The 16,595-nt window shown below is 31.4% G+C and overlaps 1 protein-coding gene and 1 long non-coding RNA gene across 2 annotated transcripts in view; one reads left to right on the top strand and one right to left on the bottom strand.

Annotated features, from left to right (window-relative positions):
• LOC121117266 (protein spire homolog 1) overlaps positions 1–4,359 on the bottom strand; it is a 71,999-nt gene extending 67,640 nt beyond the window's left edge. The window contains exon 1 of the mRNA XM_040711644.2: positions 3,841–4,359. Within this exon, the coding sequence (XP_040567578.1) occupies positions 3,841–4,180 (340 nt within the window). The 5' untranslated portion in view covers positions 4,181–4,359. The remainder of the gene's footprint in view (positions 1–3,840) is intronic.
• Positions 4,360–6,797: 2,438 nt separating this feature from the next.
• Positions 6,798–7,840, top strand: LOC121118182 (uncharacterized). The gene is made up of 3 exons (XR_005864363.1): positions 6,798–6,977; positions 7,422–7,563; positions 7,628–7,840. It is a non-coding gene; the product is annotated as an uncharacterized lncRNA (long non-coding RNA).
• Positions 7,841–16,595: the final 8,755 nt, after the last annotated feature.

Here is a 16,595-nt window from a genome sequence, read left to right as displayed (position 1 = left end):
TTTTTTAATGAAGATATTTCAATCTACTTAGATTTTCAATTTTCAAATGATATATATATTATTGACTTTTTGGATGAAAATAACTAATTGACAAGTAATCTGTGGCACATTATTAAGTTCAAATCCACAGAGTTATAATACTCATAATTAAGTTTTTTTAATAGATCATAATTATTTCAATTCATCAATTAATAGTTAGTTATTACTATTTATAGTAGCAAATATTACAAATTGCAATCAAAAAATGAGATAAAGAATTTATATAACTTTTCATGGGGATTATGTAGTGATTAATATTTTTTACATGGTCCGTATAGTAATTATGTAATTATGATTAATAATTGATAATTATTATGTAGCACAATGTAAAGTTCAGTTCACATAGTATTAGTTTATTAGTCGTAAATACATAATAATCAAGTAATTCCAATACAAAAAAATGAAATGATAGCATCTAATAACTTTGGTAATCGAAATGGTTATAAGACGAATAATTTGTACAGTCTGCGCGTACAAGTTACAATTAGTACACTACATAATGGCAATATAAAAGCAAGATGGAATTATTTTTATCAAAGTGGAGTGTATATTACATTTGTATTCTTCGACAAATATTCATCAATCTCTAGCGACAAAGTATTCATATTAAATCTTAAATGACACTTCAAATTGCACTGATTTAAGTAGCCACCATTAATCCACACAATACAAATAATGATAAATGGACATATTTTAATTAAAAGGGGTCATACACATAAGTTTCTTTAAATCAAATAAAGGTTCTTAATTTCAACTAATATTCTTGGATATTTTGGCTTATCCCACAAATTTGAAATAAAAGCCTATAATTGACTCAAATATGTCTTTAAAATGTTGGGATGTATATATTTGTTATGTACAAGTTACGATGTCAGATCAAATTGTATAGGTAAATTGTGCTAGTTTCAATTTCTTCATATTAAAATCCTTTATTTAATTTCAACATGTTGGTCATTCAAATTCCATACTAAATATTGATACAATCATTTCATTTTGATCTAATAAAATTACATGGCTATAATGTGTTTATGAGTAATATAACTGTGCGCATTTATAATTAATAATGTACCAAATAATACTTATTTGTATTAAAATATTCAAAATTTACACCATCAATATATGGAACATCCATGGATTATTCAACTATTGCATTATCCTTATCTCAAGTATCGTAAATCATTCATTTAAAATTAGTCCTCTCATATGTGTTGGCTCCAACTTGTACAGTAGAGCGGTTTAATTTTCAACTTTTTTCGAATTTCGATTACGGGCAATTCGGAAAAGTTGCGATATGGTATGAAAATTACCTATGCGAAGTTGGAAAGGTACTACAAGGGCATCTTTGATCAAATTATGAAAAAAGGCGAATACTCTTTACTGAGTGAATATTGATTGTAATAAGAGCTTTATAGATATTTTCAGAAAATAATCAGTAAATTTGAGTATCTTCGTATAGCAATGATCTTCATTTTTTCATTTTCAGAAAGGAATGATCATAATTTTCTTGTGTTATTCTCTCTCTTTTCTCCATAGGGTAGCTTTAGAACAAACAAAAATTGAGTAATATTTTTATATGCTAGAATAATGTATATCATAATTAATTAATGCAAAATGCTGTATTTTAATCTTTGTTGAGTAAATAAATAGATTTTTTTCTCCTTCTAAACTTTGAACTAAATATCCTACTGAAAGATGACATTTCCTTAGTAAATCCCATCTTTTCCAAACTAGCCGTAATAGAAATTCGAAAAAGTTGAAAAACAAACCGGCCTATTAAACAGTTTGTTTGTACAAGTTACAATATATTTATATTTTAAGTAAAAAATGGATTTTCTCCTTTTCTTGATTTTTGTTGTAAACTCTTTCAGTGTTGACAGACCACATTTGCATTTGCAATGATTCAACTATATATAAAATAAATGCTAAGCTACGCTTTTAATGAAATTTGACATTAATACAGTCGACTCAGTTAATCTCTACTAATTGTTTACAAAAGATGGGGGTCCACATTTGTCATGACATGTGTAAGAATCACGTAATGACTTAATGAGATATGAAGAGAAAAAATATATGTCAATTAGCAAATCATGGTGATATAGATGATTAAACATCTATTTATGATTATATTAATATGATGAATCTTGAAATACAAGTAATATTTCTCTCTCTCTCTCTCTCTTAATATAAATATATCTATGTATACACACACATCCATTATAAACAATGGTTGATAGTTTTCCAACTTGGCATCACGTACCTTTGGAATGCCATATAATTTTTATTATACTTCTTTTTTTCTTACTCTAACATTTTTTGTTTTCTCATTCAAATTTCATGAATTGAAATAATAATAAGAAATAGAGTAAATTCCTGATTTCACATAAGATAAGGAAAGAATTTACCTCAATTCTTCCTCCTCAAAAATTAAATAGAAATAAGGTAAAATTGATTTTTTTATTCTTGGAACGATTACGTAAAAATAATACTATGACTTATAAATAAGTTATAGTCAGATATGAATATTCAAGAAAGGTTGCCAATATCCATCTATTTATCTATTCATTTCTAATAAGGGGGGAGTGAAAAAAATCATTGGTTTTAGATTATTTTCCCCTACATATATTACATCACACACGCAAAGTTGTAAGAACAATTATGTAATAGATAATTATACATATAAAAATTAAAGATCATTCATCAGCAGTGCTGAAGGGTCAACACACATATCATGAATATTTATGATGGTGAGTTGCTTAAAAAACATGGATTATTTGGTTTTTTCTACTCATTTTTCTTTTTTTGTTAAGAAAATACAACAATAAAAGATCTAAATTCCCAGTTGATTTGAATAAATTTGGGAGAGCAAACACACATACTTATGAAATGATGTCTTGTCATTCCATCCATGTTATATAACTTATTTGCAAAATAATAGCAACCAACACAATTCCCTTCTCATTATTCATTATAAACTACGCTCCTTTAAAAATGCGCATGACGTTCAGTCTCGCGTTTGTAAGGACAGATGGAATTATATTAATTATTAATTTGTTTTACAAATTAATTAAATATTTTTTTTTTTTCAAAATAATCGATATATGTGTATGTATATAAAAAGGTTTTCTTGAACCTCATTTACAGGTTCACTTCTTAAAGAGGTCACGCCGATCTATGATTTGTTGAATACAAATTAATTTGTTTTGTATTGATTTGAAGGATAGAGTGCGTGTTTTCATGAGATGTGTTTGGGGCCTCAAACAACCAAGTTTATAACAATAAAATACCTTTTTTCATTTATATTAAAGGAAAAAGTCAACTATTGGTTGTCAAAATGGGACCAACAAATCAAAACGTATTTGTGGCATGTTTTATTTGACTCTAGAATGCGCGTACTAAAAACAATGTTATAGCATCGTTATTCAATCTTATTTCCATGTTGTAGATAAAAATTAACCATCACAATGGAAAGAATAAGTATTTTCTTTAATTATCCTAATTTTCTCCTCCCTCATCCATCCCAAAAAAGATGATAATCGTACAAATCTAGTCATATTATGAAATTTTGGTTAGTAATTATTACTTGGATTATATTGAAATGTGATTATTTATCAAGTAGAATACAATACATGTGGCAATTCTTTTTTATTTTTATTCATCAAGGCACTTGATGGATTTATTCTGAATTTGTGGATGTAAAGCAGTAGTAGAAATGTAACGTTTGAGGCCCCTAGCCGGCGTCTCCTTCAAGTATTCGTGTGTATGGTGACAGATTGTGGGCCATGTTATTGAGAGACTGCTTACCTTGATTGGCTGTGTCGTATGCGGAGAGGTAAGTGTTGGGATGGACCTTTCCGTCCACATGTATTTGGATGTTGGAGGGGGAGGTGATGAAGTAGAAGTTCCGCTTCTCACCCTCGAGAGGAGTTGTCAGCATCTCCTCTAATGTTTTACAACTCCCGTAAATGACAGCCCAGGCATGTTCCTCTGTGATGGACTCCGTAAATACGGAAATGATCCCTCCTAGGCAGAGAGTTCCATTGGACTTTATTCGGCAAGGCACTGGGGATCGAGTCACGGGTTTTATTAGGTTCTGTTTATAAAGACTGAGTAAAATCGGAGGTGATGGATCCTCATAGCTCATTTTAATTTTTCCTTCATTTAAAAAATGTACACCCTGTAATTTCTCGACTTTCACACTTGTTTTGTTTATTTAAAAATATATATTTTCGAATTTAGAATAACATAAAATACTAATATAAAATAATAACGAACTCAAAGACATCACGCGGTACCACTCATAATACTTTTGATCATCAACTGGAACTTGCATCTTCCTCTTTTTTTTCTTTCGCGTTACTCGCACTCCCTCCCTTCATACGAACACAACTTACACACGCTGCTAAATGCTACTTACCCTCTTTCTCACCCTCTTCATTCGAAATTCAAATCATCCCTCTCTCTCGTTTTTTCAGTATGCTCGCCCGTTCAACTCACTCCATCCCAGAAGCACAAGAACCTTTTTCCCCCTTTATAATGTTATTATTTTCCCTTCATTTACCGCCTTTTTTGCGACTAGTAAATTCAAAATTATCATCACGTGGTGATTCATATTGGATCTCTTGAAAATGGGGCTAACTACTAGTGTAGTAATGGATATCGAGCTATAAATTAACGACTGCAAAAATCAATTTATTTTATATGATAAATATGTACATAAAGACAGATAATTTAAATTTTTACGATTCAAGTTATTTTCCTATTATCATCCAGCTCATAAGACGAACTGAGAAAATTACTTTTTATATTTTTTTGTTCTTTTCTGTTTAACAAATCGTTATTTAATTGTGCATAAGTTTTTATTCTTTATTTTTTGAATAATAATCAAATAAAAAAAGAGAGGAATTGTACCTATTATTTGATGTAGGGTAGTTGTTTTTTCCCCTCTAAGTAAATTTGTCAAATGACGATACATAAATATAAATTATGTTATATATATAATTGGGTAAACATAACAAATGAGGCTTGTTAATGCATTAATAATAGATAAGGAATAGACTCACATATATATATTATGGTACGAAAGAAGACGTCGCTGGTACCATAGAGGTGACAAGAATTTTTACTTGGCTGATTGGCTTAGTTATGTAGATAGAGAATACATATTCTAATCTTGAAAAGTTTAGTACAGCTGTTGTGTTTGGTGTAATTGTAGATATGTTATAATCCGAAGGAAAAAATTTGAACTTGATCTAAATGAGCACATATCTAATTATTTAAATCATCATCCAAATTTATTCACAGAAAAATATTTGCAGGCCATTAAGTTATTGATATTTTGGCATTATTATTACATAAAAAAACTAGGCACATGGTAGAGCGCAAAACCGCCCCTTAAAATAAAATTGAGTTATATATCTCAATTTCTTTTAAAGTCATTGTTGATTATGCATTTTTTACGTTTTGTTTTATATTGACATCTCAAATATTAATGCTCTCTTACAGGGACTACATATAATCTTTGTAAGTTTGATCAAAATCGATCCGTAACTTTTGCCAAAATCCTATAAATTTGTCCCTTTTATGTAGACAAATATCAACATTGAGCCCCCAAGAAGGTGTCTCCTTTAATTATGATACAATTTATGACATTGGTGAAAATACTCTATATGTTTATATGCTCTAGTACATGTATTGAGCAATGAATAATCACCCATTTAGCCTGGGAAGCAACATCATTTGCTGTATTACGTCATGTGAGTTAATAGTCTACCCATTGTATCGTTATTTCTTATCTTATTATTCTAAATTTAGTGTATTCCCATTATAATAGTGTATTGACATCACTACTAACTTACAAAATAGTACTACACATTCGTGGTTCACTGATTAGATAATAGCCTGTGTATGAAATAGATAAGAGAGTACAATACATAATGTTAGGACTCACAACCATGTTGACAACAACATGACGTGAACTTTTGTATTAGTTAGTTACCTCCTTCTCAAACATGAATGCAAAATATGACTTATGAGTAAAGTCCCATAAGAACCAATGTTGTAAAATGTACAACATAGAAGAATGGTCATTTCACAAGGGAAGTCATAAAGGACGACAACAACAACTCTGTGGTTATTATTACTTACCTGGCTACCTCTTTCACACACCCCTAAGCTAGCAAACCAAATCCACATTTGAGAGAAACTTAATTGTTTTATATTTGCGGATTCTCAATCCTAGACAAAGGGGTTATGCCCCTCACTTCCCTCACTTGAAAACTCCTGGGAAAAACGTAGCAGGTTGAGAATACGTAGATCTTAAATATTATTATATGCGTTTTAATTTGGTATCATTCCATCCTGTAATAAGTGATAGATGAAACTTTAAAAAAAATCTCAACTTTACTAAAGCCGGCAATTTTCTGAAAAATGCTTCAACTCGCTCCAAATATTCTTAGGGAAATTGACTTTACTTGAACTCGAATTATAATCAAAACTTGAAACATTGGAGTAATGATATGTCAAATTTATTTGTAGCATCACTCAAAAGAACAGTAAAAAACTTTGTATACTCATGGAATTCTACACACACAAGGAATAATCCATGTCCGTTGAGTTGAGCAACATTTATTTCAGCAAATATCATCTTAGCAGCATTCATTTGAGCCGTTATTTATTTAGAAACTTTTTTTTCAGCGATCCTTTTCATATAGTAAACAAGTCAAGATGAATGACGTCATTATAAAATGTCATCACTCACTAGAGTGGGGGTTAAAATCAAATGAAGGAAAACTAGCAGGTGCAATTGAGGCTCTTATCGGATTTCGTCTCAACAAGCAAGCTTCTGTGGAGGGATGAATTATGAAATTTAAAGTATCTTTGATGAAAGAAAATCATTCTATTGTGATAACCAAGGGTGTTACTAGCTTTCATCGTTTGGGGTAAGAGGGCTTAGCCCCAAAAATTATCAACATTGTTATATAATTACTTATATAAATAAGTAATTATATGTATAAATAAATGATTTAAAAACTTCTTTTTTTTTTTTAGGGGGAGGCGATCAAGGCCCCACCAAAAGGGGGTAGCGTCACCACTGGTGATTACTATAGTAATTCCGCAAAGTGGAGTGCCAAGGATCATTTGACCACTATGATTTCGTCGCAACTGACTTGAATTCAATCCTAGTATGAATTAAGGAGCTAGGTGGATATTAATATAGCTAGGAAAAAAAAGAAGGAAGTTTGATCCTTTGATAATTAATAGTTATTATTATTCAACACCAATTGTAACACAAAATGTTCCTTACTTTTTATTTACGTCATTATCATGTATAATGATATAAAATTAAAAAAACAACTGTAATCAATTTGAGTGTGTCATTTAAGGGACTACGTTATGCTATATACCCCTAGCCATGGTTGTTTCCTCGAGTCAAAAGAAAAACAAAATAACCATAAAAAAAAAAAACGTAGAAGAGAAGAATAACCAACGATGATGATAAAATGAGTATCATTATGACTTTTCAAGGTCAATAAGGAAAAAAGATTTTCATAATATAAAATATTATATTTTTAATTACATTTAATTTTAGTTCATTGACTGCAGAAGAAAATGAAAAATTCGACAACAGTCACTGGTCGATATATACTGAATATACCCAACCTTTAATATATAGCGACCCATTATAGAACAAGTCATCAGGAAACGACACTAATTCTTTAAATATTTTATTTATGCAGTCTTTTTTTTGTAGAAGAAACGGCCATATATTACGATTATGAATTATAGATTATTTATTCGTGAAGTAACTCTACATTCCGTAAATTCTTCATGGAGAAGAAGATGTTTGAGGTCATTAATAAGACTTCTAGAACGCTTCTTACGGAATTTTTAATGCTTTTGAGACAAAAATGACTTTGAAAGGAAACCTCTTTGACTTCATCTTAGCAGCCTTGACCATCATTGACACTCGGTTGTTACAAAATCTAGCTAATAAGTGATCAAAAAATTTGTCAAATGTTGTCAAATCGGCTAATTTGGCAATACTGATGGGGGAGGAACAATAGGGGTGAGGGCAACCAAAACATAATAGACATCAAGCATGTTCAATACTCGCTCAGATGTTATGTTGAGAGACTTAGGGAACTGCTACATGTTGTGTAATACTATGAATTTATATAACTGTCCTAATATGTTTTTCACCGTGTGTTATACAATGCACGCATTCGGTTCAAAATAAATTAACGACCCCTTGGTAGTGGGGAGGGAACCACTGTTCTACATGATATATAGGAATGAGGATGGATGGATGGAAAACTTGGAAGAGAAGTAGGAGGTGGTCCTCTTTTTCTTCCTACTCCTCCATTGGGAGTGAGAATCAAAAATGTCACTCATTAATCTATCAAATCGATTTCCTTATTTTATAGATGTTCATTGTATATATATGTACCTATAGGAACATGATAATATAATATTTGTATTTCTGCGTTGTCATTCTAATTTAGGTTTCTTTCATGGGGTTCCCATCTTTATATATATAATGTGTGTGTGTGGTGTAGTGATCAAAAGGCCCCGTCTTTTCCACACAATCAATTCTCCCGTTATCAATCTCCTCTTTCTCTCTCTCTCTCTGAGTAGCATTTGGTCTCTATGTACAAAAAAGCCTGCTCTTTTAAAAGTATCATTTCCAAGGAAATATTGCAGATTCTACATATTATTTGTTATTATTTACTACAGAGAACCACGACTTTCAACCACAAGTACTATTCACTTATTAATTGTAGTGAGATGGGACTTCTACTTCATAAATTTGTACAAATAATAATAATTAAGGGAATTTGTCGATATGCGGAAATGTCATGTTAAAGTGGACTGTATTTACTATATATATGTTGTGTACAAGTTACGATGTCTGTACATGTTGCAACTCTTATAAGCTGCAATTTCATCTTCTTAAAATGGTTTTTTTATTAGAACATTGCTCATCCTAATGACCAACTACATATATACTGATACAATAATTTCATTTTGATGTAAAAAAATAAAAATCAAGGGGTATTATGTATTTCTGGGTAATATGACTGTGGGTATTTGAACTGGATAATGTGCCACAGAATGCATAATCGACCATAACTTTGGAACAAATTGAGATAACTCCATTTGAGTTTAGGAGGAGGTTTTGCACTCTACCACGAGGGCATTCTAGTTTAGTAATTTGTATTCAAATAGCCATAAATTACACCATGAATATATCAATAATTTTTTTTTTTTTTTTTTTTTTGGGCATTGAAATTATTTCAATAATAGCATTAATTCTTATTCTTCCAGGCCAAAAATTCCTTGGTTCCTAGAGCCCTATCAGTCCCCCCTGGGACTCCATTGGAAATAAAATAATTAAAACAAAGGCCGGTTACATGAAATCTAGTGTTAAAACTCCATCCAAGATCAACTTTTTACCGGTTTGGTCATTAGTGATTTTTGATAGACCCGTGTGAACCGATATTTCGGTCCAGATCGTGATCTCAGACCGTAGACCGAAACTTAATCATTCTCGAACCGTTTAAATGAGTCCAACTTTTTTGTAAGACGCAATCAGACTGAATTTTTCTGATTAGCCGATCTATAAAAAACCCCTTCAAAGGACCGAATTAGTTCGGTCCACTAAAAATTATAAAGGTCTCAGACCGGTAAAGGATTTTCATATGGAAACCCACTTCTTGTGAGTACGTATGTAAGTTGGGTCTAAATCGGGCTCATTTAAAGTTTGGTGTAGGGTAGCGTTATCAACAATCTCCCCCCCTCCCCCCCCATAATGTCTTCTTTTTGTATGGGTACCATTCATAAATTCATAATATGTCCGTTTTTTGTTGTTGATTAAGTAATATTTTCATTCGACTGAAAATAAAAGTCAAATTAAAAAGACGAAAGTATCAAAATATAATTTTTTAATTAAAATAATAAGCTTCACAATTTATTAATGAAAATACATTAACACACTCCCTTCCTTAAACACAGACTAGGAAAAGGGATTCGAAAAGCTGAAAAAGAACATAATAAACATTATTAGACCGATTTAAAAGATAAATGGTTGATGACGTCATTGTTGTTTAAATATATATAGTTAAGTTCAGTACAACGAGGCCATATGCATTTTAATGTTCAATATAGGTGTAACCCGTATAAACATTCGTCTAATGACTAACACAACACGTAAAAAATGCATCATTGACCATGACATTGAACCAAATTGAGATACATAACTCAATTTGATTTTAGGCTGAGGTTTTTACTCTCACCCAAGTGCCCATTCAAGTTCATTATATATTAACGCCATATTTTTTTTTTTTTTTTAAATTATTTTAATAGTTAAATTCCTGTATTTGGGTGAGAACTCAAAATCGTTGCTGACTAACATTTGTGATAATCACATTGAAAAGACCAGCCCTATGTGCAACTCGCTTAAAAATGGGTGAAATATCGCAGAAAATATGTCTATAAAAATCACTTCAGACCGAATCGGGGAGATCGGTTTTGAATCAAGTCTCAACACTAATACATAGTTGCACATTTAATGGAGATACATCATTTTAATCGTGAAAAAGAATATTTCAATTAAATTCCCTCAGTCAGTAAAGCTTCATAGTATCTCTATTTTATATTTATGATTGGTAGTATAAATGTCATAATATGTTGACATTTAAATCACAAATGTATTACTGACGTTCAATGCAAAAAATAAAACACATACAAAAAAAAACTTGTCTTTTAAATTTATTTGTTGAGTTTTCATTTTTTTTTTTAAGTATTATGATTATTATGAATTATGATGATGATCATAGATGAAAATAATATGATAATGGAAACGGAAAGGCTTTTTGTACTTACTACTAGAATAGGCGTTTTTATTATTCATTTTCCAAAGTGCTATCATTATTCTTTTATTCTTGAAGAGAGAACATATAAGAATAAAGAAATCACTAGTGTGTGTAAGGAAAAAGATATCACTGACGAATTAATGCAGAATTATAAGTGTAATTCCATGTTGGGCTCGGAAGCAGTGGAGCCGGAACGTGCTTATTTACATAATATCAAAGCAGCTTGCGTTTAATTTAATGAAACGTCATGACAACTTCTCCCAAAAGTTCTTTTTAATTTTATTTAATCACCTCCAGCATCAGTTATAGTTTCTATACGAGGCCGAAAGCACAAGCTGGTCACTGGTCCCACTTGGTCCCTCGGCAAATCCTGGAATTCTTACTTGATTCGAATGATAAGTTCGTCTTTGGTATTGCAGGTGGTTCGGTTGGTTTGTCGTTCGACCGTGTTCCACAAGAAGAAAAAATCCAACAAATTCAGAGTTTGGAGGCCAAAGTCCGGATCGATGAAGTCGTCAAAATTGATGGACTTCCATGGGTTCTCATTAACAATTTGCTGGATTTTAGCCACGAATACCGGTGTCGAGACACATATACTTGAACATTTACCTCAGCCCACATTGTTGTTGCCTCAAAATTCACATTTGGAGACCTCAAATTCCCTCCTAGCCTTGCAAATGAACGTCTCACTGAGTCCCAAAGTTTGAATAATTGTTATGTTGTCGCTCCTGGGACGAATTCCAGGGAAGACTCCGTGCCTTTTCCAAATATTTGTGACAAGAATTTGTCAATTGATTCTATTTTTTCAACTAGTACAAAGTTGAACAAGCTATCTAAGCATAAATAACTTGCACACCTTGTACATGTGGCTTGGGTTTACAAAATTAAGTAGAACGATTTTTATCCTAATTACAACTGGATTATTACATTAATAATGAATTAATAGTGAATTTCTATCAATAAATAGTTCGGATTAATACTTTGGAGGCCACACAAATTGAAGATAAATGAGTAAAAATAATTCGTCACAAGTACTGAGTTATATTTGAATTATTATTAATGAAATAGAGGCTCTTAGTTATAGTGAATCTTCTTGGATATCTCAAATCATCCCCGAAATTTAAATATAAAGCCCATAATAGACCAAAATATGTAGTTTAATCTTTTTTTTCTGCTTAAAGTAATCATGGTTTTTTATTAGGAGGTCTGATTGGAGTATATTAATACGGCCGAAAAATACTACTAATGAAAAATACCCTATTCTTGCCCGGTGATTACAGGTCTGCTATATATAGTGTAAAAAAATAATCTAGGCATTTGTGGCCCGTCAACACTATTATGATTTTTTTTCAAAATTGAGTGTTGATTACTCAATTTTTATTCTTCGACGAATCATTGTCAATTTCTATCAACAAACTTTTCTCATTATGTCTTTGGAGGCGCCGTGAATTGCACTTAAAATAGACAAAACAGATCTTCACAATAAAGGGATGATAAATTGATAGAATATTTTATTTGAAAGGCCATATCGGGTTCAATCTAAGTTTCATAAACAAAATAAAGGGTCGAAGCGATAATTCTAATTCTTAGGTATCTTAACTCATCCCATAAATTTGAATAATAAGCCTATAATTGACTCAAATATGTCAATGAAATATGGGAATTTATACAATATACATATATAGGTATATGACATATATTTATGAAGTAAACACATAAATCTTTTCTCATTTTCATGAGGATTGTTTATCTGCTAACCATATAGCTTACATAGGGACTGTTTGATGAACAAGAATAGCCACTAGGGCACCCTCTATCTAGTGAAAACTTCACATGAACTCAAATTTTAAACATTATGAGAGGAGATCGAATCTCTGTCGAAAAAATCAAATTACTCCGTGACATCATTTATTTGTAATATAAATTTCCAAAAAGTTAGAGATTGATTTTGATCAAACTTGTTGCGAAGATTATATATGGTCAGAGTATGAGACCATTAAATTTTGAGAGATCCAGGTGAAGGTAACACAAAACATAAAAAATTCATAATCGACCATCAGTTTGGAAACAAATTGAGATACATAACTCAATTTGGTTTTAGGCGGAGGTTTTGCGCCCTACCAAGTTCTAGTTATTGTTTAAATCCTATTGAGTTTTGCTGCTTTACTGACGATGTACATCTGCAAACTAGTCGTGGTGGACGTTAAACAGTTCTTATAGACCGACAAAGTTTTATTGTATGGTTGTTATGGACTTGAGATGGATTCAGCTGTTGTCTTAGTATTTATACTTTAATCATCTATAAAAAAAAGTATATTCCTTTTTTCGCATGATTTTCAAAGAATATATAAGTATAAGAATATCATACATCGGGGGCATACAACAGTTGAAGGGATATTGAGTTACACTAGCAGCCTCAAGCAATATATACTTATCCATGGCGTAGTCACGTTCTATGACGTATCAATAAGTTTTTAAAAGAATATAATCAATAGACAATCAATAATTTATGATAATTTTTTGGGCCAATATGAGCAAAAGAAGAGGGCTAGAGTTTTGAAAAATGAGGACCAAAATTGAGCAATTTGTATTTAAAGAAAAATACAGTTTTATTATAATAATTTAAAGTAATTAGTGTTTTTTATATTTATAATAATTTATTCATAAATTTTGCTTTACTATATGTTCAAATCAAGAATTTAGAAAGATTTTTTTTCCGCCAATTTTTGCCTTCGATGAGTATTGGTAGTTTTAAACATACTAAAAGACGTCCACATTAGTAGTTTAAGGTAATGTTAAGTTGGCGAGATCTTCAGGAGTCTTGTTATAAAGAGACATCTCATCTTCACCATCACTTATTATCCGTTCAACCTTTTGCATAAATGGAAGATCAGGATTTCACAATTTGGCGTAAAAGTATTTCTCAATTTTGCACCAATTTTATGATTCCTTCAATTGGTTGTTTTCGGAATCTAGCTCCTTCACATATCCGATCATATAATCATAAGCCTAATCTCTGATTGTCTTTTTACCAATGTTGTGCTTTTTTGATATGTCAACTGTAAAAACTCCTAAAGTGGATTAAGGTAATTTCTAGCCCTGGGCATTGGAGTATCCTTCCTCAACACTTGACTATGAGATTTGGGGCGCCATTGAGGCTAAAGCCTGTGCTGTCTCCCCCAGAAATACTGTTGAGCTGAAGGCCTCTATTGAGTGGGAGTGGATGACCATGTCTGATGAATATGACATGCCTCGTGTGAAGACTGCAATTGAGCCTAAAGTTGGACATTTTGAATTTTAAGGAACGAAGATGTATTTCTTCACTAGTTAATAAATTTGAGAAGGTAATCGCGTTTAAGCTCTTGATTAATTTGTTAATGTTGTCTGCTATGATAAATGTTTGCTTACGCACACTGTAATAATTAAATACCCTTACAATTCTTAGGCCAATACCGAGAGCAGTTTGAACTTTTTTTCATCTACGTTAGTTGTTTCTTTATTTTTCATAAAATAGCTTATACCTAATATCGTGAGGTATTTTTCGGGGATATTATATTTTTGTTATAACACTATTTAATATACATACATTGATAAATGTGTCTGTAAAAGGGATTTTTACTATTCATACTTGTATGTTGTGAGACATGGCGGTTAAGAGAAATTGAGTCGTTTATTCATATATGTATGTATATAAAAAATGCCCTTGTAGTAGTCGTCAAAACCCCATGAGATAAGTGTTGGAATTCCTGTGTACTTAAATATGTACATACGTATACGAGGAGGAAAATCCTTCAGAGACAAACTCCTTCATCAAATTTCTTGTCGACTTTACTACATACAACATAAAACTTAACTCATTTCGAAGGGATTAATCCCTCCCCTCGCCCCACTATAACAAACACTTGTTTTTGGCTTAGACTCACTTCAATATTTTAGTCCGATTATTCCAAATAAAGCAGACTAATTGTAAGGGATTCTATATTCGTAATGACTCCATATTATAATACAGCCATTACTCTCAAGGTTCCTCTATGGCTCTATATACATACATAAATATATTTTTTCGAGCCTTCTTTTGATTAAGAAATCCTTTTTTAATGGTCCACCGTGTATTTCAATTAAATGACAAGATTAACGACATAATTGAATGAATTTCTTAATTAGGGATTCTATAAAAAAGAGCTTATATGGGCTGTTCCAAATCACATAGGGGGGGGGAGATTCATGGGATAATTCTACTTCTAGTATGCATAGAGTATGTTCACGTGACGTCATCATTATTGATGTCATACATTTTGGTGGCATAAACAACAAAGTTGTTTAACAATAAAATATGTTGATTAATGTTTGTTAAGTGAAAATAGTGAACTAATGGATGTTAGAACGGGACCAACAAATAAAACTCTTTAACGTCCATCAAAAATCTTTCTTTAACCTAGTCCATCAAAAATCTTTCTTTGTTTTGCCTTTTTTTGGATGAGGGTGAGGGAGTGGTATGGGATATTTCAGAGTCCACTACAATGAGAGCTGATCACTGTTTCACTGACCACAAAAACCTTTTCGATATGAAGTATATCAGCAGGGACGTCCGCAGGGGGGACCGTATCTTGCCCAAACGAATAAATTTTTGTTTTATTGGGGGGGGGTCAAGAAAATTTTAAAATTTCTTTTCTCAAGGAATCAAATCCCAACAAAATTTGATTAAAAAAAAATAAAAAATACACAAACCAAGCCTCTGATCAGTGGTGTTATAGATAACCAATTATATTTGGTTATGCAAATGCATACAGGGGACAAACACAGAAGACAGGGGGAGTGGGGGAGGATGTCAAAAATTATTCTTTTTCGTGACGTCATAAATATATGACCCCTTAGTGTTGTATCTCTAATCCAAAATACATTTCAAAAATGCTATTATATCTCGTTGTACAATCTGATTTCCATAGTGTAGCTGCAAATTCACAATTACAACAGAAAGAATAAGATACTTTTATATAATAATCCTACTTTTCTCGTCCCTTAGTGATAAAAAGACTAAAGAAATTGTACAAATCTAGCCATTTTTAATGAGGTTTAGTACATATTACGTAGATTATATTCAAATATCGTTGTTTTCATAGGCATCAAGTAGTATTCAATGTAGATGTTAAGTTTTTTTAATTTTTAAAGTCATTTCATGAAGTTTCATTAAGATTGAGTGTGTCCATTTTATGTAATATATCAACTTTGAGCTCCCAGATGGAGTCTCCTTCAATTATGATGCAATTTATGACTTATTATAATAATAATGAGTCTCTTGTATAGTTTAAGCATTAACAAACTAAATTGTTTTATTAAAAATAATAATATAAATTAGGATTGAACGAATCAAACAATGATCGACCCGACTCAAATGATGATTATATTCTTTATTGTGACTATGGACGACCTAACATTGAGGGAACGGTAAATATTGGTAGAAAGGCGAGGTCCATGAGGTATTTACGGCCCTGAACATTCAATATTATATAAATAAAAATATTATCTTTACTAATACAGCAAATGCTTGATGTAGCATTAAGCGTGTATATAGGGTGTACTGTATATAATGATGAAAATTCAGTGTAGTGTTAAAAAAAACAAAAATCAACCTAACCCTAATAACCCTAACAATTTGAAGAATGTTTTGGGGAGAGAAATAATAAT

Source organism: Lepeophtheirus salmonis, chromosome 5 (assembly GCF_016086655.4).
Source record: "Lepeophtheirus salmonis chromosome 5, UVic_Lsal_1.4, whole genome shotgun sequence".
In the NCBI taxonomy this organism is placed as follows: domain Eukaryota; kingdom Metazoa; phylum Arthropoda; class Copepoda; order Siphonostomatoida; family Caligidae; genus Lepeophtheirus; species Lepeophtheirus salmonis.
Note: the sequence above shows the minus strand (reverse complement) of the source record. Positions and strands in the feature narration are given on the sequence as shown.